Source organism: Nelusetta ayraudi, unplaced genomic scaffold (genome assembly GCF_046127955.1).
Source record: "Nelusetta ayraudi isolate G7.1 ecotype Tasmania unplaced genomic scaffold, CSIRO-AGI_Nayr_v1 ptg000090l, whole genome shotgun sequence".
NCBI classification, from domain to species: Eukaryota; Metazoa; Chordata; class Actinopteri; order Tetraodontiformes; family Monacanthidae; genus Nelusetta; species Nelusetta ayraudi.
The window spans coordinates 4,123,469-4,150,675 of record NW_027466140.1 but is presented as its reverse complement, the minus strand read 5'-3'; the positions used below and the strand labels follow the sequence as shown (position 1 = coordinate 4,150,675).

At 47.3% G+C, this 27,207-nt stretch overlaps 1 protein-coding gene across 3 annotated transcripts in view; it reads left to right on the top strand.

Annotated features, from left to right (window-relative positions):
• drp2 (dystrophin related protein 2) overlaps window positions 1–27,207 on the top strand; it is a 73,172-nt gene that overhangs the window by 27,994 nt on the left and 17,971 nt on the right. For all 3 annotated transcript variants that reach the window (XM_076046341.1, XM_076046340.1, XM_076046342.1), the window contains 11 exons: window positions 2,036–2,156; window positions 2,702–2,813; window positions 4,048–4,204; window positions 8,009–8,155; window positions 11,564–11,642; window positions 12,803–12,863; window positions 14,491–14,552; window positions 15,358–15,432; window positions 16,996–17,197; window positions 22,200–22,285; window positions 25,848–26,005. In XM_076046341.1, coding sequence (XP_075902456.1) covers window positions 2,036–2,156; window positions 2,702–2,813; window positions 4,048–4,204; window positions 8,009–8,155; window positions 11,564–11,642; window positions 12,803–12,863; window positions 14,491–14,552; window positions 15,358–15,432; window positions 16,996–17,197; window positions 22,200–22,285; window positions 25,848–26,005 — 1,260 coding nt within the window. The remainder of the gene's footprint in view (window positions 1–2,035; window positions 2,157–2,701; window positions 2,814–4,047; window positions 4,205–8,008; window positions 8,156–11,563; window positions 11,643–12,802; window positions 12,864–14,490; window positions 14,553–15,357; window positions 15,433–16,995; window positions 17,198–22,199; window positions 22,286–25,847; window positions 26,006–27,207) is intronic.

Sequence of the window (27,207 nt, the reverse complement as noted above, 5' to 3'; positions counted from 1 at the left end):
GAGGTTTTGTGCGCGCATGTGGGTCACGGCAAACGCATGTTTGTTTTGGCCCTGCGTGTTCCGCACGGGGCCTTGTTGGTTTGTTTTTTTTCACATTGTGAATAATCTCGGGTTTCCGCACAAAGAGGGGACGGCGCAGCTGCAGAATCCTTCCAGAAGGAAAAGATACGGCGGAGAGAAAAAACGTTTTGCGGTGTCACCGGCGGTGCATCGAGCGAGGCCGTCCGCAGAGAGCGGCGCAAGGAAAACGCCATCAACATGTTTAGACCCGAGTCAATGGAGTAATTTCCTCCCTCGGACGTTTTTCCACCCCATGCATTATGTATCTTAATCTGATCTGAAGGCTTTGCTCTTAATGTTAGCTCAGGCAAAGATGAAGCCTCTGAGTGTGAAATTTAGCTGGAATTAAAGTTTTAACATGACAGCTGGCTCGGGGAATCCGTGGCTCAGCTCCTCTTTGGGCAGCAAAGCAGCTAAAGACGGATGAAGAGAGCAGAGAAGATGAGACGGAGGGGAAGGAAGGCAAAGGCAAAGAGGAAGGGAAGCGGGGACGGGAGGTTGAAGAGGTGAGGAGAGGGGTGGTGGTGGTGGTGGTGGTGGTGGAGGAGGGGGGGAGGGAGCGGGGAACAGAGGCGGAGAGCGAGGCTTTCTTCCCGACTTCCGTACGGGGGGAATCTTATCTCGCGCTGCAGCTCCCCACCGTTACACACTTTTTGCGTGTTTGCTCGGCGCCTGCTGCTGTTTGCCTGCCGCCTCATTTGGTGCTTCCTGTCGTTATCAGGCTCGCCGGGCTCCTGTTGGCTGAAACTCTGTCGCCGTCGCGCAGCACCGCTAATTCCGGCTCGTAATGTAGATTTGCGGCTGAATTTTGTAATCTCTTCATGCCGTAAGAGGATTGAATACCCCGGTTTCCTCCCTAAATAAATTACTTTGAAGAGAGCGGATATCCCCGGCATTAATGCCGGGTACCTGCGGTATGTTTTTTGTGCCCGGGAAAGATTAGCGTCGAGGACGAGTGAGGAGAGTTGACGCGCCGCCTTTCCTCCTGACCCCTGGGGAGGAAGTCAGGAGTGGAGGGAAGGTGTTTTTTTTTTTTCTCGTCGCAGGTTATTTGCATTAAGGGCGCGCTTAGATGTAGGTCGTTGGAGCAGAGCTCTCAGCCTAATTGGCTCTCCAGAGCAGACACACCAGCTGACCAGTTCTCCCAGTGGGAGAGATGCCGATGCCTCGTCGTCTCCCAGCGGAAGCCGACAATCATTTGATATCATTTGGCTCTGCTGGTTTTTCAGCGGTTAGAAGTAACAAACAAGCCTGGCTTCACACGTACAAGTCAGGATTAAGCATCCAGTATCTTGTTATGTTTTTTTTTTTTTTTTTTTGTATCTACATCATCACCCGTTGCCTGAAAGTATGTTTCAGCCGGCCCTCGTCGACTTCACCCGGGTTGCAGGTTTTTCCACGCTCACCATTTTTTATAAGCGGTGACATTTCCCTTGTATTAGCGAATATGTCGGCGCGGAGTGTGACAAATGGCTTTAGAGACACGAGAACCACAGTTTTATGCCCGCTGGGCCTCCTGGAGGGCTGGAACGAGTCATAAATTAGAGATAAATCTAATTCAAATGACACTTATTTAAATGTGTCAATCAAACAGGGGGAGAAGATTCTATTAGGCTTTTACAAGCGATCCAGCCCTCAGTGCCACTGCAACTTGCTTTCTTTGAACTGTTCAGCTCAACCAGTTGAGATTTGAATTCCAAACCGCTGCGTTTTCCCTGCTGGTTGTGATGTGAAGTGTTGTCAAGTGCTTGCAGAGGTGCGTCAACGTGACTAATTAGCATGCTTGAACTGCAAATGAGTAATGTGAAATTTTTAATTTTTCACATTTTTTTTTTCCTTTTGGCCTGTGTGTGTTTTTTCCCGGCGCTCTGCTCTGCTCTGCTCTGCTCTGCTCTGCTCAGCAGCGGCACGGACACGACGGCGCCTCAGCTTGCCTCCGACTGACACCCTCTCGCTCTCTGTGTGCTCCTGACAGGCTTTCATGGAGGATGTCAAGTCTCGCGGGCCGTTCATCTACTCGGTGTTGGAGTCGGCCCAAGCCTTCCTGGCTCAGCACCCCTTCCAGGAGTCGGAGGAGACCCTGGCCGACGGAAAAGGTCTGCTCCCCTCTGCACTCGCTGCCAAGTGCTGCGCCAGCCAAAATGTCAAACTCGCCCACCTCCCCTCTCCTCTCCCGGGGATGGAAGCCCAAAGTTCAAGTGGTGGGAAGCGGCACAGGTGAAATTATTCAGACTGTGGCTCCTGGCTGCGGACCCCCTTCCTTCTGATGTCACACTGGGTGAAGTTTCTGGGCGTGGACCAATTACCCAGCAGCTCTGCAGCGACACTGGATATCTTGGATCAATAATACAGAAAGCTCGCCTTTTATCCCCTCTGACACGATCCTCTTTTTCGCTGTCTGGCTCAGAAGCGGGGCTGTGCACCGGGGTAATGCTGCAGCGTCCCTGCTAATCACCATGTTCTCTCTCTGACTCCGTCTTATTTTTTTGTGTCCCTGTCAAGCCAGCGGAGCCGGCCGGCTCCGTGTCCGATCGTTACCGGCTGTCTCGTCTGCTCTCCTCCTCCACCTTCTTTATCCTTGTTTTCTCTCCCGTCTACCTTTTACATTTATGTCCGCCTGCCACGACCCGAACCTGCGCAGAGGGGTCGCCCCGTCGGCGGATCCTCAATGTGAGTCGATCGGTGTGGAAGCAGGCGAACGTGGCCAGCGACCTGTGGGAGAAGCTGACGGCTCGCTGCGTGGACCGCCACAGGTCAGACTCTTGTCCCCCCCGTTCAATAAGTCAAAGTTCAATACTTCTGTCGTGATGTGTCTACTTACCTTGTATAGCGCTGTCTCAGTGGGGCTGAAACAGCCGGCTGTGCGGCTGAGAGGCTCAGGGATCTCAGAGATCCAGTTGGAAAACGGCAAAGGAAACACAGATGCTCAAAAAAATTGATGAACATTATTTCATTCTTAATTGCCACAGGCTGTCCTCTGCTGATAAGTCCCCTCCCAGTGTGTGTCTGTGTGTGGACCGTAAGCTTCAAGTCTTCACCTCACTGTATACATGCAATGTGCACCTTTTATGACAGTGAACCCACCTCGTTTAGTTTTAAGGACACAAGGAAAAAGAAATGCATTAGCTCCGAGCAGAGCGGGCATCATAAAGGCTTTAATGAAGGGGGAAGGATTACTTGAGACTTGTGATAATGCGAGTTTAAATTAGGGTCAGCGGTAAAATTAGACTTTCATTTCAGAATTTGTCCCTCTCTCCCACAAAAAAAAAAGACTTGCAATTCTAGTTTTTTGGTGACTATGTCTGAATGAAATTGATGATTGCAAGTACTTTGGCCGTGTGCAGCCTTGTGTCGTACACAAAAGCAACGGCAAATTCTTGAAATATTAGAGTTGCTTTAGTACTTTCACTTTTTTATAATACGGAACTGGTTGGAGTTTTGACTATGTGGCCTTTTAAAGTGGTGGCTAGGAATAAAAGAATAAAATCCAACAGTTAATTACTTGAACTTTTAGATCCATCTAGCAACTTTATTGCTTTGTGTGTGTGTGTGTGTGTGTGTGTGTGTGTGTGTGTGTGTGTGTGTGTGTGTGTGTGTGTGTGTGTGTGTGGGTGTGTGTGTGTGTGTGTGTGGGTGCAGGTCTGAATATACTGTAAGGTAGCGCAGCAACTCACAAAACTCAATTAGCATAACCTGATTACAAAACACAATGCAGAAAATGAAATCCATTACAATAATAATCAGCAAAGCAAGTTTATCATCGTCCAGATCGCTGAAGTATTCAGACTTTACCTTCACGTAACACTGAGTCTGATTAAACCAAGCTCTTTGTTCACAGGAAGGAACATTGAGACTGTGAAATAACAAACAATAGAACAAATGGGGCTGCGAGGCTGCTATGGATTCCGGGGCTCGCTGTCTGCATTAGTTCCAAATGATGAGGGCTGGCAGGCAGGATGATTGTTATAAATGATATTCTCATCCCAGACACATGGAGAGGACATTAGAGCGTCTGCTGCAGATCCAGGCGGCAATGGAGGAGCTGGCGGTGGCCCTGGAGCAGGCGGAGGGCGTTCGAGATGCCTGGGAGCCCGTCGGAGATCTTTTTATCGACTCCCTGCAGGACCACATAGATGCCACCAAGGTGGGCGCAGACACACACGCGGCACTGTGCAGAACTGGCATCGGATACGTTTGTATCTCCCCGTCTGTTTGATAAAGTCAGATTTGGCAATGGCGGATACATTATCTTAAAGGCCAGATACGAGTGGCCGTATGGATTTTGCCTCGGCCGGCGTTATCACAGCAGAAAGATGGAGATGGTTGTTATTACCGCAGGGTTAAGGCAGCCACGTGCACTGTTGGAATAGTAAAGCACCATCAGTGTTGGCGAGTAATCTATTACTAAGTAATCCACTACTGTAATTAAACTACTTTTTGAGTAATGGAGTGATATGACGGGATGACTGTGGCAAAACTGGTAATTACATCGTAATTACTTTATCAAATTAATGTAACTATTATCACTACTCTTCCAAACAGCGATTGCGTTTGATAGATGGAAATACAAACATTACTGTGAGTTCATCTCATCTAAATTTAAAGAATATTGTGATTCGTTGTACGTTATGTGCAGGAAACAAGACGACAATATTTGGAATTGCAAAATTTGCACTTTAATAAAGTTCATTCCCACGCACTGAGCAACTGTTACTTTATCTTTCTTTTAACTGAAGTAATTAGTAGTTAGTAATTGATTACTTGTGAGACAAAGTAGTTAAATAAGTAATTAGATTACTTTTTCAAAGGAGTAGTGGCAGTAATCAGTAGTTGCATTACTTTTATGGAGTAATCCCAACAACACTGAGCACCATAATATGCGTTTAACTGCTTCACTTTGTGAATTTCTCGATAGGCTAGAGGGGATTTTTTTTTTCCGCCTCTGACTTCCACATGATTCCATTCCTACTAAGCAGGACGCCCAACAGCACCGCCCCCTGGATTTGCAGTGACTCACCGTCAGCTTGTGCACCAAGATGCCCCATCAAACACGCAGCGCACGTTTTCTTTTTTCTTAATAGATTCAAAGCGAGTCCGTGTCCCATCGTTTCTTCCGGCATCTTGCATCTGCGGTCGGTCGGCGGCCCTGTTTGTCACAGAAGTGGCACACGTGCTGTTTTTGTCACGTTTGCGAGATGGAAAACAAAAGTGTTTTTTTTTTTTTTTTGAAGGTTCAAAGCGCCCAGAACACGGTCAAAGTACAAAGCACAAGAAAAAAATCTAGTCCGGTTGCACACGCACGCACGCACTCCATCTCCGTCACACATGCATATTAAAAGTGTTTGGCGGACGGATTGTGGGCTAGTAAACAGAGTCGCTAATAAATATATCAACGTAAACAGTGGAATGTGTTGTATAAACACGAGGGAGAGCGTGGCCCACCCGTGTCTCCGTATTTATAGACCTGTGCGTCGCATGGCAGCTGTCTGATCGCAGCTGTCTGATCTATATTTAATTTGCGTTCGCCGCCTCTGAACATGACGCCTATCGTGTCGCATTTCCACGGTTTCGCGTCTTTAGCCCACTTACCACTCAGTCGGCTCAGTCGTCCCGGTTAATCGGCTCTCGCCGCTGCCAGCCATTGCGCAACAGGTGCGTCTGCCCTCTCGCAGAACAAAGGGGGAGCTCTCCCATTGGCTCGGGAGGACGAGGTCGGTCGAACGACTTTGAGCCGATGAAGAGGCTCCAGCTGAGCCGCCAGGCGTCGACCGCTGATGCGCGTGAAGGCTGCCGAATGCTCGGTGTTGGTGTGACTGGACTCGTAACAACCACTTAAGAAAGTTTTACCAGGCGAAAGCAGCGGGAGAGTCGGCGACTCATGCCGGCAGCTCGATAACTAAGTTTTACCCTCCGCTGTGAATCCTGATGGTCTGACATCAAGCCTGGTTGTCTTGTTGAACTCATAGATTAGAATTGCTTTGTCTTGTTTTAATAAACGCACAGACATTAAGACAGCTGTGACCCTTCAATTAAAAAAAAAAAAAATTTATCTCACATTAGGTATTTTTTGTTGTCTGTTCGATCACGTGTTAGGAAGTCCAAAGCAGAAACACTTTTCAAGTTGTCCACACCCGGTGGTGCGCCTTCAATCTACAACTAGCTGTCACAGGCCCCCACCCTACACACTGAGCACAGGGTGAAACTGACAGAGGCCAGGCAACAGTAATACGCTCCTGCCGTCATCAGCGATGACAATCTGGTCATTCTGAGTGGAAAGATGTGAGCCGATGAAACATGCAGCGGCTCCATTTAGAGCAGGAGACCTTGAGACTGCAGCAGCAGCAGCAGCAGCAGCAGCAGCAGCAGCAGCAGCAGCAGCAGCAGCAGCAGCAGCAGCTTCAAACAAACTGGCCTCATCTCAACGACTTCCCCGCAACGGTTTTTATTTTTGCACTTTCCCTTGTTCACTGCCTATTTCCCTCCCACTCTGCCTTTTGTGGTTTCAGACAACATATTTTATTCTTACCTAACTTTTTTTTTTTTTTTACAGTGCACGTTTGTTTGTCTGCACTACTGCTGCTCCCTTCTATTACCTTTTCAACTGTCATTGACGGCTTTTTGCGCTTCAACGTTTCACCCGTCTAATTTTCACTTTGCGCAGTAATGAAACAGCAATGAAACCGCAATCACAACAAATCTGTCAGGGTCTTTAAAAATTCCAAGGAAACGTTCAATCACCACATGTACGTATATCAAAGAAAATTATTTTCTTTTTAAAATGATCGCCTGCCGCCGAACCCTGAAAGCAGAAAACCACTGCAAACAAACCACGTTTTTCTTTCCTCCGCTCAAGAACACGGCGTGCTTTGTGAGTGAGAGTGTCAGTGTTAAATGTTTGTTTTGCTTTGCGCTCGTCGCCTGTCACAGCCGCCATGATGTGACAGGCGACGACAAAGACGCGGCGCTTCAAGACGGTGGGTGGCGTGCTGCCGCTCTCGTGCTGGCAGGTCATGGGCCGAGTCGTCGCGAGGCGCCGCCGCGGCCCATAATTGTGCGGCGCCTGCATGCTCTCTCTAGGCGGCCTTGTCGCTCCGCCTCGGCTCTGTTTGCATTAACACATTAGCGTGTTTTGTCAGTCACGGGTACACAAGACGACACGTGGATGCACGCATGAAAGACTCAGACGCGAAACCCTCGTTAAGCACGCTTGAACAAACGTTCTTCAGGATTTCATTCAACGTCCAGAATTCGCTCTTTCGCTCTGTAACATCCCTCAATTTGACATCTTAAATAGATTTATATCTTTCTTTTAATCTGACATAGTAGGAAAAACCTGTCTGGTTAAAAGAAAGATGTAAATTCATTAAAAAAGCAAAGACATAATGAACACGATTGACCTATGACATCCTAAAAGTTACATTCTCAATTTCTTTTTTTTGTCCAACCCAGACTACAGCGGCAAAGCCTTAATGATAATTAAGCATAATTCATTTTTAAGATAATTAATTTCCTAACCAGGGAGAGGTATTTGTCACCTTTTATGACATCACAAAGAGCTGATTTCCAGAACTAGCTGTTTCCGTACAGAAGTCTTTGGCGGAGTGTGTTTGGTGCGATGTGGGACCTTTAAGATGATGTTTTCGACCTCCTGCAGACACGCCACAGCGCAGACTACTCAGCCAATACTCATTAACTCCCCACGACATTGTTTTCTTAAAGATTTATCGAGGATAATGGCTCTTCTTCGACATCATTATACCAAGTCTTCACTCGGAGGAAAAGAATCTTAGCTGTTTTGTTTGTGTTTGCTCAAGAGTTTTAATCTATTGTGATTTATTCTTCAGGCGCTCTCTCTGCTTTCATTTGCGCTTTTCTCTTCTCCCTCCCTCCCTGCCTGCCTCCTCCCTCTCAACACTCCAACCCCGGCCTCTCCTTGTGCCCCCTGCAGTTATTTAAGGAGGAGCTGACGCAGGTGAAGGAGGGCATGAAGCACATCAATGATCTTGCCCACCAGCTGGCCATCTCCGATGTCCATTTGTCGATGGAGAACGCCCGCGCCCTGGAGCACCTCAACAGCAGATGGAAAGTGCTGCAGGTAGAGCATCGCTGAAGGCTGCCGGCTGCCGCGCTCTTGCTTTGACTTTGTCGGCGGTGTCTTTGTCCGGCAGTCAAAAATCAAAGCAGACGTGAGCCAGTCATGGGAATGTTTACGGTTCACACTGATGGACGTTAAGAGTTTGTGATGCTTTTAACGCCCGAGGCCTCGACTTTGTCTCTTTGAGCTCGTCAAGGGCACGCGTGTGCATGTGCGTGCATGTGTGTGTGTGCGCGTGTGCGTGTGTGTGTGTGTGTGGAGTGGAGTCGGAGTTGGGAAGGGGTGGGGGGTGAGTTTATGACGACACACTTTAATAGCATTTCACAGAAAACCCGTTGCTCGTTAAGACCCAGTGAATCAAGCGCTTCCTTCCATCAGTGGCTGTGATTTTTCATCGAGGCTTCAGGTTTAATATGATTGAAGAGCCGCAGCAGGCGTCGGTGAATCATCTGAGGCGCCCATCATAATGTATAATTTCACAGGTACGGGTCATGATGAAACGTTTGCTGATTCAAAACAAAACCGAAAATACCATTTATTCAGAGGGTAAGCAGCCAGTCACAGCCCTGACTTTTATAATTACCGGGAATCAAACCACTAAGTGGTTTGACCTTGAATTTGTCAAAGCTTTGCTCCATAACGTCTCCACAAGTGTCTGAGGGAATTGCAAAGTGTAACGCAGTGGCTGAGGATGAACAGATGAAATGCTGGTGTCTCATTAGCTTCACACCATTCGATGGAAACACCTGCAAATTGCAATTGCACTTTGTTGAAATTTGAGAAATCTGGCTTTTATTTTGTGAAAAACTGTAATGGAAATGCAGCTGCTGTATTCCAAAATAAGACGTAAATGCCTTTTGCAACATTTTGTTCATGTGATGAGTTCAGGAAAAGGAAACAATGTGGTGCACTTATTTTGCACCTGTGAAAATGAGGCTTTTTCTCTGCCCCAATTCCACACTTAAACTTGAGGGTAATGTGCGAAATATGATAGGAGAGATGAATGAATAATTAACGAGTGTTAAGAGTCAAACTCATGTGCTTTTCCTAAAGGCGGCAACTTGTCCAGGAATCAAAGGCATCGGTTCGCCGCCGCCTTTTGAAATTTTCAGGGGGGGCGAGGGAAAAAAAAGTGACTTGGACTCAGTGAACCTCCTCCCCTGCCCCTCCCCTTCCCCCTCCACCACCCTCACACCCGCAACGCTCCGCCCCCAGACACCGATGCTGAGTGCAGCGTATGGATGCCTTTTCCAGCCAGCACCCTTAAAGTGCAAAGCTTACATGCTGCCGAGCCTCCAGCCGGCGTCCCCGACGTGCACGCCGTGCGCACGCCTCGCGTGAGAACACGCTCTTCCTCTCAGGTCACCTCCGCGTCGCCCTCGCCGCACCGCCGCGATGTTCTAATTCCTGCTCAGCTGGCTCCTCCCCCCTCAGTCCCTCCGGTCTGACGGTGCCTCCCCTCGCAGAGTGGCGTGAGAAATTAATTTCCACTATCTGCTTTGCGCTCTCGCATCTCCACAGGCTTTCATGTTGCCTTCAAGGTTTCCGAGCGTATCCCCGGAATGTCAGCGTTCACGAGACGCAGCGACGGCTCTTTTAAAAGCAGCGGTCGATATTTTTTCCTTCAGGAAAAACTTCTGGCCATTAAATTTGGTCTGTAACAACAAAAAAATAAGGTTTACATGATCCAGGGCCACAGCATTTTATATGGACCGTTTTTATTGGAGCAAGCTGAAACTTAAAAAAAAAATGAATAAAAAAAACAATATATTTTTTACATTCTTCAATAAAATTGAGGAATTCAGTATCATTGAGAAGCAGGATACGCCGAGTCGGCACAAATTGGAACAAATGGATCGTTAAAATACCTTTTTAATCCAACTTCTGGAGCAGATGATAAATTCAAGTCAACAATCGCTGAAAGCGTTCAGGTTTGCATTGAAGGCCAGTGACACGTTTTCTTTTTTTTTTTTCACCGTCATCCTTCATACACCTGCGTCACGTTGCTTCAGGAGGGATGGTTTATTCCCACCGGGCTCCGTTTTCACTGGAGCCCGGTCCTCCCCTCCGCCGGTCGCGCGGCTGCTAAAAAAGGCCTTTTCCCGGATGTTGCATCATCACCCCCCCCCCCCCCCCCCCAAACTCAGCAGCGTCCTGTGAAGGCGCAGGTGTCTCAAGCAGTCATGAAAAGTTGGGGAACGTTTTCCCACTGTTGTTTCCTGCGTGTCCGGCGGCCGCCGAGGTGTCTTCCTCCTGCGCAGCCGGTCGATGGGCTATCGCTAACGTCTCCATCCATCACCCGCCGTGCGGTCGGACACAATGGCCGGAGTCCTCGCTATCGTTCCCGCTGAAAGCAAGAAGAATAGAGACGCCTCCCTCTCTGTCTCCCGCCTCACTCTCTTAATTAAAGTGATTCATGCTAAAGTCGTTTATTTGGCTTCCCCGGCGCTGGCGACAGTGTATTCCCCAAATGCGATTTGCTAATATTTGTCGATTGCTCGTTTTTCTTCCTCGAGCGGCAAATAGATTGCGATGCTGACAAAATATTAGTCCCGGCCAATTGAAATCCCAGGTCCAGATGATCTGGTCGGGCTGTCTGGTGGGAGGGAGAAGGCGCGATGATGTCGCTTCCGTCACCTTTTCCAACTTTGCACGCGTGAAGTTGCGTTCCCAATCGTCTCTCTCTGGCGGCGGCCTGACACCCCCCACCCCCCGCCCCTCCCGCCCTCCCCACCTCGCTGAGGCCGGATTTACTCCCATTGCCTGATGGCATGTTTCAAACATGCTGGCTGACAATGATTCATCCCCCTCCGAATCCAATGCATTAAAAGTAAACCAGGATTAGTCGGCGCCTAAATCCCATTTGGCGAGAGACCCAACTGACACGAGACTTTGCCTTCGCGCAAGGCTATTGGAAACTTCATTGTTCCCGGCGCGCTCACTGCAGCGGAGGCTTGTCGCGACGGTGCCCACTTCGTCTTCTACCTCCTTGGAGCTCTTCCTCTTCCTCTTCCTCTTCCTCTCCCTCTCCCTCTTCCTCTTCCTCTTCCTCTTCCTCTTCCTCCTCTGCAACCAGGAAGCGGCGTCCTCGTTTCAACAGAAATTTATTATTTTGTTATCTGCCTTCACTTCGTACCTGCGGCTCTTCAAAGCTTCCCCCCACCCTCCTTCCAGAGGACGGGGTGGGGGTGAGGGTGGGAGAGGGGTGGCAGAAGAAGAAAAAGACATCATTTATATTCTGCAGTTAACTAATGGAGGAGAAGCAGGTGGTTTGTGTGCGCGGATCTCTATTTGGGGGATTTGTGTCGGAACGGGGAGGAACAGCGTGATTCTCTTTGATTTGACTCTGTGCACGTGTGTGTGTGTGTGTGTGTGTGTGTCTGTGCGTGTGTGTGTGTGCGCGCGCAGGGCTCGATAGAGGAGCGGCTGAAGCAGCTCCAGGACGCACACAGAGACTTTGGCCCCGGATCGCAGCATTTCCTGTCCAGTAAGCGACCTTTTCACCCTTTTTGAAGTCGTTGCCTCATGTCCGACCAATCAGCACGCAGCTCTGCCAGGGCGCAGCGTCCCTGGCCCAGCCCGTGTGCTGCTTCCGTGCGCGTGTGTGTGGTTTTTAGGTTAGAGGTGGAGTTGCCAGGCTCCCCCCCCCCTCCTCCGCCTTCATCATCAGTTCCAGCGTGATGGAGTCGTGACGAGCCTCCTCCCCAGCGACGCTGGCTGCAGCGGTCGCTGCTCCCGTTTGCAGCGCAGACACACATACGCATATCCACACACACACACACACGTTTGTGCATTCCGTCTCTCTCTTACCTGCTGTGCTTCAAAGCACGCGGCAGACGTAGCTGGAGGAGGGGGGGGGGCGGGGGGGGGGCTGCGAGATGCGATTCGCTCTGCTTAGTTTAAGCCCAGTTTTAAGTTGATAAAATAAAACGGGAAAAGCTTTTTTCCCGGCTGCGCGCCTGAAGGGGTGCGCTTGTGGGCGCGCATCTTTCGCTTCCCTCCTTCAATCCCATCCCAGCGTTTCTCCGCGGTTCACGCCGACTCTGAGGCGCCGCAGTTTGGCTTTATGCTGCCAGCGAGGCCCACCGCACCTCTGAGGAACATGTGGGTTTTTTAAGGCGGCGGGGGGGCTGCGACAGCAGCTTGCATTGCAAAGGTCACACGATACAGTGCGCACGGACGGCGAGCAGAATGGCACTTTCGCTCGTCTCCGCTTCCAGAGATAAAGTAAAGCCACGGCATCGCAGATGGAGACGCTCCTCTTCCTGCCCACTGACCCGCTTGTCCAGCTGTCAATCGCAGCATTTTACCTTGTTATCACAGGAGCTGTTTTATCCCTCTGTGTTGCTGTGTCTCACATCATCTTCCCTGAGAATTGTGCGGTGCACTCTGTCCACCAACCCCATCACTGCAAAACGCCTTCTTGACTCCGTCGCTTCTCAGATTACATCGGGCGGCGTGCAACTTACCGACACCCTGTGGAAAATGAAACACAATAAACCGGCAGTGCTGTATTTTACCGGCTCTGCTCACAAGAGCTGAGGGGACTTTGGTGTCTGGACGTGAACTCGGGGACCTTCTGCACAGGAAACAGACGTCTCCAGGTGTCTTTAGATTTTATTTTTTTTGTTCCGTGTGCCCACGCAGGTTCGGTGCAGATTCCGTGGGAACGCGCCATCTCTCCAAACAAAGTGCCCTATTACATCAAGTAAGTGCGTCTTACTCACTTGCCTCCACAGTTGTGTTGGGGTGACGCAGCGACGCACCCACTGTCTGCACAAGCAGGGAAGGAGCTGCTTTCAAAATGTTGTGAAATTGAGGGATTTTGTCTTTGCCAGTCTGCAAAACACGTCAAAAGTGTTGAATTCTCTCAGACAAACTCTTTAGAGGAACTTTCTGCCGTCCCGCTCTGCCTCTTTAAAACGCACTTGATGTTTTTTTTTTCGTTTGTTTTTTTTCTTCAGCAAGCTAATCAACTGCTACCCTAAATTGCGGCTGCTTAAGGCGGTACGAGTTGCCTGGCATTAGTTAAGAGCTTCCCATCGCTCGTCCGTCTGCGTGCAGAAACAATTAGAAAGCAGATAGCCACTAAAGGAGAGGCCCTCTGTTGAACCACTGAGAGCCCCCATTTATCGGAGCACTCATCTGTTTATCTATTCACAGCAGCGATCGTGTTCCAGCTGCAGAGTGCTGCCGCTGTTATCCCCCTGTGTGTGTTTTCCACTGTGCGCAGGTTTACTGCTGCCTGCTTCCTTTCCCTGCACACTTTAGGTATTCAATGTTGTCATTTATTCTCTCACCGAAATACACACGTCTGACTTTCTCAGTGTCTTAAAGTTTCTTGATTTGTCATCCTGAACTTTTAATTAATCCCGAATCTCTAGAAAAATACAGCCCTGTTTTTAGCTAAAACTGATGCCTTCTACATATTTGTAAGGCATCAAAACCTGTAAGATGGTTTCAGAGGGCAGAACAAACACCAGCAAGAGAGTGTTGTCACTAACCTGGGAGAGGTCTCATTGCCCCTTGTGACATCACAAAGGAGTGATTTCCACAACCTTTTTTTGGACCGATATTTTTTAAAAGCAGAGGAAACTAAAGGAGGGAAGGTTTGAGCACGTCTCTCTTCTATGGTGTTTAATGAGGCTAGAGGCACATTGTATCGTTGGAGTGATTCATTTTACATAATATGGGAATTTCAAGTCAAAACTCGTGAGAAGATTTCTTCTTTTCCTCGCGTGCAAACCGTGCCAAAGCAAGCGCGCCTCACAAAGAGCTTCAGCAGAAGTGTCACTGACTGGTTGAACAGGGGGGCTAATGGTTCACAGTCCAGATTAGTATCTGCACTCACTTTATAGTGTAGCAATCAATGAGGTAATATGATAAGTGCCTTGTTAAAAGGCCTCCGAGCCCTGTAAGACTTCCTGCCGTAGTCTTTTACATCTTCTCAATCACTAAGACTCTGTGCTGTGATACAGCAGGACTGACCTCATCAGCTGCTGCTGGGTTGATAGAGCGCAGTTCACCGGTCACAGCTGATGTCTTTTTTATTTTAATCAAGTCGAATTCTTTCAGAATGTCTCTGCTCAACACAGGCCTGACTCTCCTGTCTGGCTCTCTCGTTTTTATCTGTTCTGCTTCTCTTTGATCTGCCATCTCTCGCCGTCAACCACTTCCTGTCTTGTCACGCCGCGCTGCGTCTCTCCTGCGTTTCTTGATCTGTCCCCTCTGAAAATCTGACCATGAATATTTTTATAAATATATATATAAATTCTTTCCCTTTTTTTTGCGCAAAAGTCCCTTATCTTTGTCTCTTTTCATCTGCCTCCCTGCAGCCACCAGGCCCAGACGACATGCTGGGACCATCCAAAGATGACTGAGCTGTACCAGGCGCTGGGTAGGACAATTGAAACAACCTAAAGCCTGCCAGCTGTGCACACTCGGCGCTCCGGGGGGTGGGGGGGGGCACCGCAGCCGCCGCCGCCACCGTCGCACCTCAGCTTTGAAGGCCCCGCCGTCACACAGCTCATTAAGGCCGCCCGCAGTCGGAACACCTCGGGGACGACATGGCTGGTGTCATTAACCTACAAGGCCCAATTTGCCGCCGCTGTGATTGCCTTTTGCTTCGCCTTTTAATTAACGACGCCGCGCGTTTAACTCTTAATCTGATGTGACTCGGGGACGCTCGCGGGGGGGCCACGTCGGAACACTTTCATTCCACACGCCCGCCTGCCCGGATGGAAGCATGTGCGGACACATATGGATAACTTAGCGAGCCAGTTACTCCCCTCACGCCGCTTCCTGCTAATGACTTCTGCACTGGTGTGACAAGAGCCCGGCTGCTGCGGACAGTGTTGGGAAGGTTACTCTGCAAAAGTAATTAGTTACAATTGGAAGTTACCCCATTGAAAATCTAATCTCTGTTTCAATGACTTTATCAAAGTAATGTAACCAATTACATTTTATGACATTTTGATTCTTTTTCTAAAAGAAGAATAATTGTTCTCAACTGTTTACACCTCACAGTGTTAAAGCTGTCAGATGAGTCGTGAAGTTTTACATGTACATTTGGAAAGTGTGACCACTAACCACATCTGAATGTCAGGCAAACATTCTTCGCATTGGATGATGAATAGTTCCTTCTTGGTGATCCTCAGGGTTTTCCCCCTAACGTGTCATTGTTCTGTGTCTCTCTCTGCCAGCGGACCTCAACAACATCAAGTTCTCTGCGTACAGGACGGCCATGAAGCTGCGGCGGGTTCAAAAGGCTCTCAGATGTACGTACAGTTGTCTCATCAGTAACGTTTTTTTTTTTCATTCAGTTGGAGTGTGGTGGCAGTAATTGCTGCCCCGCTAACTTGGCACCATTGTAAAATCCACTGCTCGACCGGCTCTGCTCTCGGAATGAGATGTAACTATTAGGTGTGGCACTTTTTTTTGGTGCGCTTCCCCCCCCCTCCCCACTTTTCCATTGCAGTAGTTGAAGGATTTGTCTGCGGCGTCGCACGGCCTGCGGACACACTATTAAAATTCCTTCAATTCTCTCGGCGGCGCGTACTCTGAGGTATTGATATGTTTAAGCGCCGCGCAGCCGGCCGATTTTCTTCCTCATTTTCATCCAGGCATTCCAGGTAATTGCAGCGATTAGCCGCTCAATTTTGGCTTACGCAGAAAAATGAAAAAAGCAATTAGTCTTTTTCTTTTCCTTTTTGTACCACACGCTTGAATTTTGAGTGCATTCTTATCCGGGTTCACGGCACCTGTTAGACGCTCCCGCTTCTTTTTCTCCTCCACCTCCTCCTCTCACGATTGTTCTGCGTTTTCCCAACGCTGTGCTCCACTTTTCAACGCGCTTATACGGCCTTTGAGTCGTCGCCGTCACGCTGCCGGAGCCTTAATGTTATCCATTTTCATCATCACCTGCAGTGCTTTCGCTCCCGCCGAGTTCGGCGCCAGCGTGTGCGAGCCCGTGCTGGTTCGATTTCACACTCTTCCCCTTTCATGTGGTCTTGGCCCCTCGCGTACGCGCGCTCGCATTCTGCCTTTCTTTCTTTGCTCCCGACCTTTCTGCTCCCTGCCTCCCTTCTCCTCCACCTCTGCCGCCGCTCTGATAAAATGCGCTTCGGCTCGCTCAGCGCAGCGAAAGGGGAGTGGGGGGGGAGAAAAAAAATCCTTTTTCAGTGAATCTCCCCTTTTTTACTTCCTCATGCACAACCCTTTTATCTCTCCCTCTTCTGGTCCGCTGGTTGATATCATTACAGGATTTAATTGCCATGCTGCCTTGATAACTGCAGAACTCTTATTCTCTCTGCACACTTCATGAATGATTGAGCAGTGCTGTATAAGAGCCCGCCAGAAATGTCTCTTTGTGTATGTGTGACTCCCCAACACCCCCAACACCCCAAACCTTGAAAAAAAAAAAAAAACCCTCCTGCGATCTCCTCCGCCTGCTCTGCCTCATTATCGCTCTATCCAATTATACCTGCCATCAACAACCTTTTAGCTCGCTCTCTCCGAGAGGGTCCATCAAATTAGTTTAGAAAAGCAAAATCAAATTTGTGCCACTGCTCTTGAAACATCTGCCGAGGCTTAAGTGAGGAGAAGGGTGAATAAACACGGCTGTCGCTTGTGGCCTGGCGCGCCGAGGGGAAGGATGATATTTCCCAACCGCGTTTCTTTCCTTCAGTCGCTCTGCATAAATGTTTTCCTGATCTTGTCGTACTATTTGAAAAAAAAAAAAAAAACACGGGAAGAATTTGTGGGACTTTTGAAAGACAAAAATAGAGGAAATGCTTGGCTAGACACGGATGAGCACAATGTCATTGTCTGCGTGTTTGCAGTGGATTTAGTGGCGCTCAGCAGCCTCGGGGAGGTATTTCGGGAGCAGGAGCTGCAGCAGGGGGAGCACGTGATGGACGTGGTGGAGATGATCCACAGCCTGACCGCCATGTACGAGAGACTGGAGGAGGAGAAGTCCATCCTGGTCAACATCCCGCTCTGTGTCGACATGTGTCTCAACTGGCTGCTCAACGTCTACGACAGGTAGGTGGACCGAGTGGGCTGGTGGGGGAGGAGGGGGGGTCAGCTGAGCTAGCAGATGGATGGATTTGACTTTGGAAGGTGATTGGACAAATGTATTTATTCGGCTTCTCTTTTATTGCGAAAACATCACCCGATTCTGATTAAAAATGCTGCTGCAGCAAGCGAGCAGTATCGAGCTGGATCTCTGCCTCGCCCTCATCGGGGCCTTTTCAAGGGCGCCTTGCAGCAGTGGCTTCCTGTATTTGTCGTAGCTAATCTGATTGATTATCCAGTTCCTTCACCTTCTTCTCCTTCTCTTCCGTCGTCTCATAAACTGGTTTACCTTTCAGTAGAAGAGGCCAAATTGGCTGCCTGGCACAGTCGGGGACAGACTGCAGTCTGGGTCTGCGCGCAGCAGGCGTCATCTATCAAACATGGGAATGGCAGAATTGTGGGCGTGTGCTCACTTCCATGCACAGATTGGTACTGATGTGTCTGGACGTGAGAGGAAGTCAACGTGGGCCAAAGTTACAGACGTAGCAAGAGAAGAAAGAGGAGGAACTATTGGATGGCAGTGACACAGCTAATCAGAGTGCAGTTGCATAGTTGGATAGCATATATGTATGTGTGTATATATATAGTTTTTTTTGTGTGGTATTTAATGTGTTATTTTTGATGAATTAAGTTCAAGTTTCAAGGATGCGTATTTGTGTTTTCTTTTGCAGTTCCCTATATACATTGCTGCAGCCGCCTTTTCCGTTTTTTAACAGTGATGTTGCCACAGTGACAAGTGAATGTCAAAAGAGAGCCATTGAAAGGGAAAAGTTTAGCCTCTGAAACAGGACTGTTATTTTGAGAAATCTTACTGAACTCATCTTCAAAAGAGAACTCTTTAGTTGCTGCGTTTAAGCAGCCTCTTGTGAATGAATTCGGGTTAAACTGGCGTCTCCTCCTCACAGATCTGAGGCTCTCTTCCATTATGGGTCTTGCTTCTTTTAACATGTCGAATCACAATTTGTTCTTTGGTTTTTTTTTCTAGCCAATTGTTAGTGATTGTTTTTATATTACAACGTAGGCTATAATATAATTACCCATGATGTGTACATATATATATCCAGTGCAGCCTGCTATAAATTATGTATATCGCAGATGCTTAGATAAAATATTTAAACATTAGCTGGAGATGGTTGCACACCAACAGTTTCGACTCCAGTAGCGATTTTTTTTTTTCCAGAGTTTCTGTTTGTGACTCCCTCTAATCCCTCCTTTCAGTGCCAAAAACTTTTCTCCCTCCTCTTCATCTCAAATCAGTTTCCAGCTCAGGAAGTTTCTCGTCTTTGTTGTGTTATTTACCTGCAAGTCCTAAAGTCTTGAGGTGGGAAGAGATGCCGAACGCCATGTTGTTTTAATGGCTGTTGTTTTCACCACACATGTATCAACACCTGTTTATTGGAACTGGCCAGGTGAGAATGTCTGATGGATTTCACATGGAATCAGGTGTGAGATGATTTCTTAACCTGATTCTGAATCCACTTTCTACACTCAATTGACAAATGAAGGACAATGAGCTTCTCAAGGTTTAACAATCACTCAGAATCCACCAACAATGGTCACGGTTTTATGCATCTCTGAGGTTATGAAAATGTATTACACCAAGTGTCTGTAGAGGGAGGGCTTTGCAGATTATCACAACTATAAATAGTCTTATTCAGTGAATAATGTAAACAAGTTGTGTTAGAATGCATTCTTAATCTCCCTTGTCTGCATCTTCATCTGCCGCCGTTACTGCCTCGGGATAAACAGCCGACAAAATATTATGTCATCGCTGTTTAGGATTACATTTTGATCTGTTTTCTTGCTTGCTTTTGGAAAAACAAGATCCTATCCTGACTTGAATTTTGAACTTGCCTTTGTGCAAATTGTATCGTGTAGGAAATCCTTAACTAGGGTAACGTGGACGACGTGTGTGAAATTAGATCAGCCACTGGGAGTGACAGCAATCAGCGCAACATCAGACACGGCTGTCTTTTATCTGCTGCCGTTCCTCTGATGATGCAGCGATAATTCCGCAAGCAACCCGCATCAAATTCATTGCGATGAATTTGCACTGCATTGCGTCTGTGTTCAATGTGTAGGCTTGGTATGAGTCGGCCAAGATCAAATGGAGCGATCTTATCTTCCCCCTGTTCCAGGTGATATGACATGACATGCATACCGCATGTACAAGGCAGCAAATGGCGGCGAGCGCGAGGCTGAAAAAATCAATTTGAATTTTCCAGTCTGGCTGTCGTCAGTCACGCTGGCAGTCGGAAGCATCATTACCAAGTAAATGTTTATTGCACAGTCTAATGGTGATAGAAAAGTGGTGCAGTTTCCAGATTGGCTCCCTGCACCTTGCTTTTTATGAAGCACTTCTGTCGCCAAGGAAATGCTAAACAAGCCGGCCGGCCACAATTTGTATCTGCTTCCCGGCTCCGTTGTAGATAAAATGAGTGAACAAATTCTCTTTTTTTTTTTTTTTGTCTTTTGTTATTGTTGTTGCCACTTTGAGGAGAACCGAAAGTCTGTTTGTTACGAGGCGGCAGCACAGGTGAAAAAGGGAATATGGCAACCGCCTCCCTAACGAGAAGGTCAGATTCTTTGAGAGGTTTGAACTTTCAGACTTAAGATGGAAACAGCGGTTAAGACATTTTTCCGGTAATAAGGCCCCTGAACCTTGCCTCCTCCCTCTGCTGGGTCTATTATTGTATATTTTCTCATGGTCTGCTCTGATATTTAAAAAGCATGCAGCTCTCAGGGGAAGCTCCAGACGCTGGACGCAGGATTTAAGGCTAAGCCTGCTTCTGATAGGGAAGCAGGTTAACTGGACGGTGTGGGCCGCTTTTGTTTAGCAGGCCTAATATAGAAACTTTCCCCCAGACGTCTTCGTCTGGAAATTAAACAACCGGCCGAAGGCTCCCAGACTCTCTGCGATAACTACGTGCGGGCAGAGGGACCGTCTCTGGCCGGCCAAGACAAATCCCCATTCCTTCGCCCAGTCTTTGCTCCTGTGCGACTGCTGTTATCTTCAAGGAGAGTCCAGCAAACTCACACACACACACACACACACAGTAAGAGGAAGTCTGGAGGTCGCTGGGAATCTGTGCAGCAACTCTTAACTGCTGGCTGCTAATGAGAGACGCTGATAGACTTTAACCTCCACATAAATTGCAGTAATTGCTTTTTTGTTATCCAGTAAATAGTGCCAGCGACTCTGAGCAAAGTGTGTGTGTGTGTGTGTTTACTTCCGTGTGTGTGTGCGGCAGTGACAGTGTATGTGTGTGCATGCGCCCTGCAGAGCTGTGTCACACGAGCGGGGTGCGCAGGAGTGACACGTCCCTGGAGGACCAATGCTGAGGAGCATATTGAAGATGGCACACGAGTGTGTGTGAATAGGTGCTGACAGCCAGTCGTCCCAATGTGCTCGCCGACTCCTCTGGACCGACTCCAGCCCCTCTGCAGTCTAATTGGGGCAAAAAGGAGAGAGAGAGAGAGAGAGAGAGAGAGAGAGAGAGAGAGAGAGAGAGAGAGAGAGAGAGAGAGAGAGAGAGAGAGAGAGAGAGAGAGAGAGAGAGAGAGAGAGAGAGAGAGAGAGAGAGAGAGAGAGAGAGAGAGAGAGAACCATGTGACCGTGATGTTGCTCAGCTGACTCCAGCAGTCTGGCTCGATCTGCTTTGACCTGAATCCGAGCATTAAACCGTTTCTGCTGTGTATTTTTTGTTTTGTTTTGTTTTTTGGGGGGGGGGGATTTGGACCCATGTGCGAGCAACACTTGGTGTTGGAGGAGAAAATTACTCTCTGACTTCTTGTTCTTCTAACCTTGTGGCTGGGTTGCTCAGATTTGGAAAGCATTTTAAATTGGCTTAGGATTCCATAACTGCTCAGCTTTATTTTTTTTTATTACTTTCTTTTAGTGAGTAAGCAGCTGCTGTGTTTGCCCTTAAAAGTCTGGGACGAAGACCGTGAAGAACTGCAAGAAGTGACTGTGAGCACAGCTGCTGCAGAGACCTGTCTCCCCGCTGCAGTAGCTCATAATTTCTCCTTTCGCACCAATGAGAAGCCTTGAACTGTAGCCACCCTGGTCCAACTGGCAGGGAAAAACAACAACAAAACTTAGTGGTTTCTCTGAGCGCAAGAGCCAGTGGATTCATGAAACTGGGATATGAAATTTAAATACACCAACTGCAAAATAAAAATAAAGGTATACTTATAAACTGGGAAATATTTGAAAAGGTCTCATTATCAAAATGAACCTTTTCAGCTCCTGAACGTCTGTTTTTCCGTTACCTGCACACTGAACATGGCGTCTTGGTGTTGGCTGAGACAAACGCTGTTTTGTGAGGAACAAGTAGGACTTTTTCAGGTGAAGCAAACGTTGTTTATTGTTGAAAGTAAATGACCAACATTCATTTATTAAATGTGGCCCCTTTAATTACAGTGGTGCAGTGTTTGGAAGGTTGCCAGTTTAATTCCCACTGAGGCCTTTACTGTGTGGTGCGTTCATGCTCCCTCTGTGTCTGTGTGGGTTGCTTAAAATGCCAGTCGGTCCGAGTGTGGATGGGTTTTTTTTCCCATGTCTTCGAATGTGTGGCCCCTGCTGTAACCCACCTTCACCCCCAGCACAGCTGGGATAGTAGCAAACCCCCCCCCCCAAACCCCCTGAACCGCACCCCTCTCCCTTCCCCTCCCCAAGTGGAGCGAGGGGGGATAGAAAATAGATGGACGGCTGTAAACGCCGTCAAAGACTCTACATCAAGCGCCCGGAACGCCTCCAGTCAGTCCAGTGTGCTCAAATTCAATTTCACCTGCTTCCACTGACCTGCTGTAAATTGCTTTGACCCCTTGTCATTCTGACACACTTGACCAGTATTAGAATATATGGCTCGCACACAAAAGGCAGCCGTTTGAAAATGAAATAAAACCCCCACACTGTCTTCTCTCTCTCTCACTCTCTCTCTCCCCTTCCCCTCTTTTCTTCCACCAGTGCTCGAAATGGGAAGATGCGAGTTCTCAGCTTCAAGATGGGCCTGGTCAGCCTGTGCAACGCCGACGTCCAAGAGAAGTACAAATGTGAGTGCGACGCTCGCTGGCGTGCCGAATGCGTCTCCTCAACTGCAAACAATGAGCCAACAACAACAAAATAAACCCCCCCAAAAGCCCTAATTGCCCGTATTATATAAAGACATCCACTTAGTCTAATGGAGGAAGTGAGTCTGCAGCCATGACACAGAAAGCTCTCTTAACTTCGACAAAGTACACCAGAGGCCTTTAAAAGGATTGCTTGCCAAAGACACTATTTACACACTCCAATATCTCCACTCCACTTTTTCCCCCTCCCGAATCAACCGGCAGAGAGATAAATCTCTCGCTCTTTCTTCTTCCCTTTTCAATTATAGATTAGGCCGTAAGATTTTATTAGCCGCGCTGCTTCCGCATGATTGGCCTCTTACGTTTTTCACCGTAACCCCGGGTTAACGAGTCGTCCCATAAATGTACCCGGCGAAACCGAAGTGCGAGCGTTTGAAGTGGTGGCGGTTCGCGTGTCGCCGTGTACAGACTCGGCATGTTTGCCTTCAATTAAGACCGTCGAGGTCGAGGTGGCAGCGCCCCAGAAGCCGCTCTCATTGATCCTGTTTCTGGCAGCCACAGACGTCACTTGGCGCTTGTGTTTTTCTGTAAGGCGTCGAGCGAAATCTAAAGCACACATTGGAAAATCTGCTTTCAAAATGACATAAAAGTTAATTGGTAAAGACGCAAATGCTGCGCCAAAGAATGTTGCGTCGTAGGCTTGATGCTGCTGCTGGTTGAAGTGAAAATAAAAGCATCTGAACAAACGAGCGAAGGATCAAGAAGGGCTGGGTTGTTTTTTTTTGTTCGTGACAGAGGCACTTTTCTTAATGCAGCCATGATTCCCCGCTTGTTATGGAAACACTCGGGAAGACACAAATAGCACAGGTCGCATGAGCTCAACATTCGCTACGTCAAGCATTTCGCTCTTCAGCTCTGGTTTAAAAAAGGCGAAAACCACCTCGAGCGAGCACACAAACTGGGAATTAGAAGATGCTTTTGAATTGTGCTTTTTACACAGATTTTCTTATGCAAATTTCTTCTTAATGTTCTAAAATGTTTTATATTGGTGTTTATTTCGTGATCTTCTGCCTTTGGCTCCTCATTTGATAATTATTTCCATCACAAACTAATGTTTTTATTATGATTATTATTATTATTATGACCAGAAGAACAGGGGTAATTTGCTTGTTAGCGCCTGACAGGAAGTGGATCTTCAAGCGAAACTGGGCATCAGATCTGCTTTGAAGCTGCTGGAGGTGGAAACTGTGCTGTTGGACAGATTTCATTTAAATGTAAAAAGATTTACGGTCAAGGCACGCAGCATTGTGTGCTGTCGCGCTGCTAGATCTGCAGCCAACATGATTTGCGGCACAATTTATTTTTTAGCAAGGTCACAAATATTTTTAGGATTTAAAACTTGTCCAAGGATGTTAAAAATCAATATTTCATTCATTACCAGTACTGGAAAGCAGGAAGATGGGAACAACAAGCACAGCAGCAGTTTAGATGTTGTAAGCCGGCAGCATTTTTCAGAATCAGAATATTTCATTAATTTGCAGCGGTAATTACCTATTATTTAGCTATATGTGTAGAAGAAACGCATTGTTCTACACAGAACAGTGTGTTCATGAACAGGTAAAATAGGTGGCATCAAATGGAAAAAAACGTTCTTTTTATAACCAGATTTTCATATATAGGTAAAGTGCTGTGAGAGGTATTTTGTTCGTCATGCAGCAGGAACATCACACCAGACTGGTGCCTCGTCTTCATACTTGGTTGACAAATGTTGTCATGAAATTGATAAAGTTATTTGCGCCAGCACCATGGATTTCACTTCCGTGCTTGAGCTCAAATCAACAGGAAGAAATATTTGCGATTTTAGTGTTTTGTGCACACCTGGCAATCGCTCAGAGCTCTGGCTTCTGTTTATCATCGGCGAGCTGAAAGCTGCAGGTGCCTTGAGAGGCTGTTTGCCTGACAGGAAGGAGTCTGGCCTGCAGTTCATTGTTTTACCGGGTATTTGCATGCTTAAATTTCAGAACAGAGCATCAACAAGTGGGAGGACCGGCGGAAAATGAATTCCTTATCCCAGTTGGTCTTGAGGATACTGTTAAGCCTCCTAAGCTTTTCCTTTTTTCCCCCACCTCTGCCATCCTAACCCCCGGCTCCATTGCCCGTCTTCCTCCTGCTAATGTTGGTATGCAGCCGGTGACCGGCTCGATTAATAAAGCGTCTTCATTTCGCTGGCTGTGGTTTGGCATTCAAAGGATTGCCTTTATCCTCACAGATTAGTAAAAAAAAAAAAGAATAATCTAAAATAATTAAAAAACTTTGCCTTCTTGATCTCAGTGGATCAGTTTGAGCGTCCGGCTGAACAACTTTATCTCACTTTAGGGTTGGGATGCACGCACACGGCATGTTTGAGATGCAGGAGCTGCTCAGACGGCATCGTTAGTGTCTCCATAAAAGGCCTCAAACTCATCTCTATTAACCGGCTCAATGTGAACCTTTAAAACGCCTCTGCTCAGGTTATGGGGAACTATAAAGAGAGGGACGTTAGACATGCAGGTGTTCAAGCCAAACTTTTGTCCCGACGGGGCCAGACGAGTGTTTACACACATTCACACACCTGTCAAGCATCCGTCCACACGCTGACAGCTTGCAAACCGGCCTCGTTCAGAACCTGAGCAGACTGAATAATGTGACTCTTCCATCTCAGCATCACATCACACAAACCAGCTGGGCCACTGTTAGCGATTCCGCCTGTACGCGCCATGCTATGATGTTTTGGTTTGGTTTTCTCTTACTAACTCTCATCTTATCCATCTTTATTGCAAAAACTAAGCGCATGAGTAGTATGCACTACATTACTTTAAAAGAAGTAATAAAACATTCAGAAGAAGGTTTTCTGTGGTAAATCCTTACTGTGCATGTTTTTAAAGACACTGGTTTGCTGCTGCCTTCTTTTTTGGTTACTCTTTGTTACTCATACATCAATAAATTAGACACTCTAGGTGCCTTATTATGCAAAACTAATTCATTAACAGCCACAATTTGTCTATGAGTGAACTCCTCAGAAACTGAGAAAAGCCTATGACGTACTTCTTTTGCTTGCCCAACTTTTGAGAAAGTGTTAATGCCTGCATTTTTACACAACCGTGATGTCACAAAGGGCTCACTGATGCCTCTCCCAGGTCAGTGACATCATCCCTCACCAGCTGTTTATCCACCCCCCTTTCTGATCACTTTCCTGCCAGCAAAGGTCCAACAAAGCATCACTTTTAACAAGAAAGTAAAAACAAGAAAAAAGGATTTTGGCTGGAGGCTGTAAACGTGGGGCTAATTACGCCTTTTCCTACCAGTGCTCTTGGCTTGGGAAAAAATCTTGAGCTTGGCGTCATTCGGAAATAGATTGAAATCCATTCGCTCTGTAAACAGCTGCTCTTTATACGAACACACATACGAGTACTGCTGTTCACTACTGTACACAGGAGGACACAGTATAAATAGCAGCTGCATATTGAAAAGAACCTGTGCTGTCTGCTACCTCTGGTGGTTGCAGACTTGTTCCGACAGGTGTCGGGTGCCGGGGGCTTGACGGACCAGCGTCACCTCAGCCTGCTGCTCCATGAGGCCATCCAGATCCCTCGGCAGCTGGGCGAAGTGGCCGCGTTCGGCGGCAGCAACGTGGAGCCCAGCGTGCGCAGCTGCTTCCGTATGGTGAGCACGCCGCCGCGTCACTCTGCTCACACGCACACAAGCGGCTCGTGTGTCACTGTGACTTCAGAAACACGGCTCTTCGTCTCACCGCCTTCAACACATTTGTCTGTTTTGGGGGCCCGTCTGCCATCAGCAGATTGTTGCTGGAGGGGAGACGATGACCACCAAACTCATCAGCTCTGGTTTCAGTGGCCTGAGACACTGGCACTAATGGATATTCACAGCCAGGCCCATCTTAACTGCGGTTCTTTTTATGTTCCTCGAAACAGAATTTCTCTAAAATAAATAAAACAAATAAAAATAAAAAGTTTGGGAAAATACAGTAAATCCCATAATACATAAAAATCAAACCAGAAGCAGTTGGATGTCTGTATTGGAAGCTGAATGGATATGAATGGTTCTGCCTTTGTGTGTATTTCACTGACATCAGCAAAGACTCAGGGGGGCGACCTAATTGTGTCATCCCAAGAAATGAAGAGGTTAAAATATTTTTTCCTAAAGATTCACTGCGTGTTTCGATGCCACATTACCCCTCATTAATACTGCATAGTGCTGCTTTTAATGCTCATGAAACAGAGCCAACGGTCCAGAGATTTTAAATTGGAATGTTGCTCATTGAATAATCTATTGATGTAACGAGGCAAGCAGTGCTGGTACCAAAGCAAAAGCTAACAAGGCCAGAAATTTAAAGTTTGATTGAATTATTACATTTTCCCCCTTTGCTCTTTTTTTTGTTTTTTTGTTTTTTGTTTTTTGTTTTAACCTCGTGAATTCACACTGGTTGGACGAAGGACAGTGGTCTTGTGTGGTTAATTATCCCCCCCAAAACTTTAGATCTCCAGAAAACAAGATATTTAGCCTTCTGTTTGAAGCCTGCTAAAATGGACCTTCGTCATGTTTTGAAAGGAACAAAAACAAGACGGCGAACTTTAGTGCGCACATTTCTTTTTTTTCTTTATTTTTTTTTTCTTAAGTGGAGCAAGATTGACTCTTTCCATTTTTATGGAGGTCATTAACAAGCTGGAGACGCAGACTGTCACCGTAAAAGTTTGTTCTAGTGTATACAATTTGGCTTGATTAATGATTTTTGTTGGTAAAAGCTTCACACACTACCCATAAATAAATTAATAAAAGTGTGTACTCGCAGTACAATGGAAGTCATTTGGTTTTCCTACCCTTAAAACAGTTCTCACATCTTTTCA